The 5,460-nt window shown below is 37.4% G+C and overlaps 1 protein-coding gene across 1 annotated transcript; it reads left to right on the forward strand.

Moving 5' to 3' along the window:
* The first annotated feature begins 2,109 nt into the window (after nt 1-2,109).
* LOC130817690 (uncharacterized) lies at nt 2,110-4,234 on the forward strand. Its single transcript, XM_057683538.1, has 3 exons — nt 2,110-2,376; nt 2,587-4,072; nt 4,224-4,234. Exons 1-3 carry the CDS (start codon nt 2,110-2,112, stop codon nt 4,232-4,234), a joined length of 1,764 nt encoding a protein of 587 aa, XP_057539521.1.
* The last annotated feature ends 1,226 nt before the right edge of the window (nt 4,235-5,460 follow it).

A 5,460-nucleotide genomic window follows, 5' to 3' on the forward strand; every position in this document is an offset into this window, starting at 1 on the left:
AATAATGAATGAACGATGAAGAATGAACAAGGATCAATGATTAATGAACAATGAACGATGAAGAATGAACAAGGTTCAATGAGCATTGAAGAATGAACGATGAAGAATGAACAAGGATCAATGATCAATGAACAATGAACGATGAAGAATGAAACAGGATCAATGAGCATTGTAGAATGAACGATGAAGAATATACAAGGATCAATGATTAATAATGAATGAACGATGAAGAATGAATATGGATCAATGATCATTAAAGAATGAATGATGAAGAATGAACAAGGATCAATGATCATTGAAGAATGAACGATGAAGAATGAACAAGGATCAATGATCAATGAACAATGAACGATGAAGAATGAACCAGGATCAATAAGCATTGAAGAATGAACGATTTAGAATGAACAAGGATCAATGATCATTGAAGATGGAACGATGAAGAATGAACAAGGATCAATGATCATTGAAGAATGAACGATGAAGAATGAATATGGATCAATGATCATTAAAGAATGAACGATGAAGAATGAACAAGGATCAATGATCATTGAAGAATGAACGATGAAGAATGAACAAGGATCAATGATCAATGAACAATGAACGATGAAGAATGAACCAGGATCAATGAGCATTGAAGAATGAATGATGAAGAATGAACAAGGATCAATGATCAATGAACAATGAAGGATGAAGAATGAACGAGGATCAATGAGCATTGTAGAATGAACGATGAAGAATGTACAAGGATCAATGATGAATAATGAATGAACGATGAAGAATGAACAAGGATCAATGATCATTGAAGAATGAACGATGAAGAATGAATATGGATCAATGATCATTAAAGAATGAACGATGAAGAATGAACAAGGATCAATGATCATTGAAGAATGAACGATGAAGAATGAACAAGGATCAATGATCAATGAACAATGAACGATGAAGAATGAACCAGGATCAATGAGCATTGAAGAATGAACGATTTAGAATGAACAAGAATCAATGATCATTGAAGATGGAACGATGAAGAATGAACAAGGATCAATGATCATTGAAGAATGAACGATGAAGAATGAATATGGATCAATGATCATTAAAGAATGATCGATGAAGAATGAACAAGGATCAATGATCATTGAAGAATGAACGATGAAGAATGAACAAGGATGAATGATCAATGAACAATGAACGATGAAGAATGAACCTGATGAGAATTCAGTCCACAACGTCCAAGATCATCAAGTTACGGTTCCTACAACACAAGCTACGGTCCATGCGTTACTTAGCCACGCAAATGTCAAGCAAATGGCTGCTAATTTCGTGGGATTCTCTTCAAAGAAATCCTTTATTACTTGCCTTAAATGGGAAGTTGAATAAATGGGAAGTTGAATAGATGAGAAGTTGAATAAATGGGAAGTTGAATACAAGCAGCAACCTGAATTCTAGCTTTAATGCTTAAATGGGAGTTTTTTTTTTATAGGAGAAATGCAAGAGTTTTTAGGAGAATATGGACGGTTCAAAGTAGCTTAATTAGCCTTAATTTGCTGTTTAAATAGCTATTAATAAAGGGTCATTATTAGCCTTAAATGCTTAACATTAAAAAGGCTTAATTCTAGCTTTTGTTTAATGCTTTGTTTTCTGATTTTTGTAAGAGGGAAAGTTAAAAGGTTCCTTGAAGGGAAAGTTAAAAGGTTGCTTGAGGGAAGTTAAAAGGTTCCTTGAAGGCTTGTAACACTTGCATTATTTTTAGTATAAAAGGAACTCATTGCCATGCATTTTAGGCAAGTGAGATTGAAAACAAAATTCTGATTTTCTTTGTGAATTTCTTTGTGCTTACTTTGTGTTGCACGCCCCCTTTTATTCTTATTACTTAGTGTTTGAGAGTAAAAGCTTTGAGAGTTTAAAATACTTAGTGAATTTTTGCTGCTCAAAGAAACCATCCAATCTAGAATAAGTTTCTAAGTTGCGTGGGTGTTCTCTTGTTTCGTTCCTTGTTAAGCTTGTTTTTAAGCTAATTCATACACTCTAAAACGGTCCCATTACACTTCCACATCAGTTGGTATCAGAGCCAAATCGTGTTGAACGAGATTACACTAGTTAAAACGCAGTATGGGTGATAATCAGTCCAATGCCGAAATGTTAAAAGTAATCGTGGATCAACTTCATGTAATGCACGATGGAATGAAGAGGCATGAAACAAGAATGGATGCCATTGGAGAGACGTTGCTTAGAGTGGGTAGAAGGGTAGAGGAATTAGAGAATTCTACTCCCACCCATGGCGAGTCCCATTTTCGTAACAATCAAGAAGATAGAAGTTTCAATTTAGACCTTCCTGAATTTGATGGTTCTAGTGATCCGGAGGTTTTTTATGATTGGGTACGAAGATTAGAGAATATTTTTGAGTATAAAAATTATGATGATGATAAGAGTTGTAAAATGGCGACTCTTAAATTGACAAAACTTGCTGGGCTTTGGTATGATAACCTCAAAGCCAAGAGAAGGAGAGAAGGGAAAGAAAAGATTGCATCTTGGGAAAAACTCAAGAAGAAAATGGAGCAACGTTGGGTCCCACGTGAATATGTGCAGGATCAATATGTCAAATTAACTCGCCTAAATCAAGGTGAGCGTAATATTGATGAATATGTACGTGAGTTTGAGAAACTTAGCTTGGTGTGTGACATACAAGAGAAGGAACCACTCAAAATTGCGCGTTTCACAAAGGGGCTTTCTAAACCAATCTCTAATAAGGTGGATCTTCTACCTTATTCCACTTATGATGAGGTTGTGAAGGCTGCTAGGAAGGTTGAAGCACAAAACAAAGAGGAGAAGCCGAAGAATGCTCCAAGACCCCCTTTTAGAGCGTTCTCTTCCGCGGGAAAAGTTGATTCTTTTCCTAGCCCTTCTAAATCAACTGTTCCTACTAACCCTTCGAAAACTTATGGAGGAAAACCAGATTTCAAGCAAGATGCATCCAAAAGAACTTGTTACAAGTGTCATGAAAGAGGACATATTGCTAGTGAATGTCCAAAACGGAATACACTTACTATTCAAGAAGGAGAGTGGGGTTCCGAAGAAGAGGAAGAGGAGGAGGAATATGAGGAATATGGTGCTGAAGAAAATGACGCTCCATTATGTGGTGTTGTGAGAAGACTTCTACATTCCGAACCTCTCAAAGATATGCAACAACGAGAGAACCTTTTTCATACTAGATGCAAGGTTCAAGACAAGGTTTTTGATGTGATTGTTGATGGAGGATCATGCACGGATGTGGCCTCAACTGAACTTGTAAGTAAGCTTAAATTACCTACACGAAATCATGCTAAACCTTACAAGTTAAATTGGCTGGATAATGACACCGGTTTAAAGGTTAAGAAACAAGCACTAGTTTCATTCACTATAGGAAATTTTTATGATGAACGTTGGTGTGACGTTTTACCTATGAGTGCGTGTCATATTTTGCTTGGTAGACCATGGCAATTTGATAGAAAAGCTATTCATGATGGTGTTTCTAATGTCTATACGGTCACTACCAAATTAGGAAAGAAGATTAGGTTGTTACCTTTGCCCCCTAAGGTTGAACCTATGGTGGAAAAGAAACCAAACTTCCTTATGTCTAGGAAGGAGTTTGAGGAAGAATGCGTGATAGAAGGAGGAGGGTTTCTGCTTATTGTAAAGCCCATTGTTGATGATGTTTCTCATGTGGCTAACTCTATTCCGTTGAGAAACTTGCTTAAAGAATTTGCAGATGTGTTTCCCGATGATTTGCCTAAAGGGTTGCCTCCATTTCGTGGTATTAAACATGCAATTGATTTGGTACCGGGAGCCTCATTACCAAACAAGGCAGCCTATAGATGCAATCCCGAGCAAGCTAAGGAGTTGCAAAGACAAGTTGAAGAACTCATGGAAAAGGGCTATGTGCGTGAAAGCCTTAGTCCATGTGCGGTGCCTGCCCTTTTGGTGCCAAAGAAAGAAGGAACTTGGAGGATGTGTATTGATAGTCGTGCCATCAACAACATAACTATTAAATATAGATTTCCCATGCCAAGGCTACAAGACATGCTTGATGAATTAAGTGGAGCCACAGTTTTTAGCAAAATTGACTTGCGAAGTGGTTATCATCAAATGAGAATTCGTGAAGGAGATGAATGGAAGACTGCTTTCAAGACAAAGCAAGGTCTATATGAATGGCTTGTCATGCCATTTGGACTTTGCAATGCTCCTAGTTCGTTCATGAGACTCATGAATGAGGTATTACGTCCCTTTCTAAATAAATTCATTGTTGTATATTTAGATGATATTCTAGTATATAGTAAAACTGAAAATGAGCATTTGATACATTTGAGAGTTTTACTTGAGGCATTGAGAGAGCATAAATTGTATGGAAAAATGGAAAAATGTACTTTCATGTGTAGTAGTATTTCTTTCCTAGGCTACATTGTTTCTAGTGAAGGAGTACAGGTTGATCCCGAGAAGGTGAAAGCTATCTCAACATGGAAGGTACCCAAAGATGTTCATGAGGTTAGAAGTTTTCATGGACTAGCTTCATTTTACCGAGTCTTCATCAAGAACTTTTCCACTCTTATGGCGCCTTTAACGGAGCTCTTGAAGAAAGGTGCATTTCAATGGAATGAAGCAGCCCACAAAGCCTTTGAAGACGTCAAAACCAAGTTATGCAACGCTCCAATACTTGCATTACCTGATTTTGACAAGTTGTTTGAAGTAGAATGTGATGCAAGTGGCGTAGGCATTGGTGCGGTTCTTGTTCAAGAAAGGCGTCCCATTTGTTATTTTAGTGAAAAGTTAAGTGGAGCTAAGTTGAATTATTCAAATTATGATCGTGAATTCTATGCCATTGTTAGAGCTTTGGATTATTGGTCTCATTACTTAAGGCCAAAGCCATTTGTTCTACATTCCGATCATGAAGCTTTGAAGTTCATTCATGGTCAACAAAAGCTCAACCATAGACATGCAAAGTGGGTGGAGTTCCTACAATCCTTCACTTTTAGTTCGAAGTACAAGGAAGGGAAGAAGAATGTGGTGGCGGATGCGTTGTCAAGGAGGAGTTACTTACTTGCTATGGTTCACACTCAAATATTAGGCTTTGAACACCTAAAGGCCTTATATGAAAGTGATGATGATTTTGCTACTGAATTTTCTAAGCCCACTAAAGGATACTTGGTTCATGATGGTTTCTTATTCAAGGGAAACAAGTTATGTATCCCTAAAAGTGGAGTGCGTGAGTTATTGGTGCGTGAAGTCCATGGAGGAGGTATTGCGGGTCATTTTGGAATTCATAAGACTATGGAGATACTTCAAGAACATTTCTATTGGCCACGAATGATCAAGGATGTAACACATGTGGTTGAAAGATGTTCTACTTGTCAAAAGTCCAAGAGTACCTTTCATAAGGGTCTCTACACTCCCTTGCCCGTTCCTAATGCTCCTTGGGAAGAGGTAAGT

Source organism: Amaranthus tricolor, chromosome 7 (assembly GCF_026212465.1).
Source record: "Amaranthus tricolor cultivar Red isolate AtriRed21 chromosome 7, ASM2621246v1, whole genome shotgun sequence".
NCBI classification, from domain to species: domain Eukaryota; kingdom Viridiplantae; phylum Streptophyta; class Magnoliopsida; order Caryophyllales; family Amaranthaceae; genus Amaranthus; species Amaranthus tricolor.

Bases quoted from the DNA above. Each gene is read 5' to 3' on its own strand.
- LOC130817690 (XM_057683538.1), top strand. From the start codon at position 2,110: ATGGGTGATAATCAGTCCAATGCCGAAATGTTAAAAGTAATCGTGGAT. The intron at 2,377-2,586 runs GTACGAAGATTA...GAATATGTGCAG, and splicing joins CGGAGGTTTTTTATGATTGG to GATCAATATGTCAAATTAAC.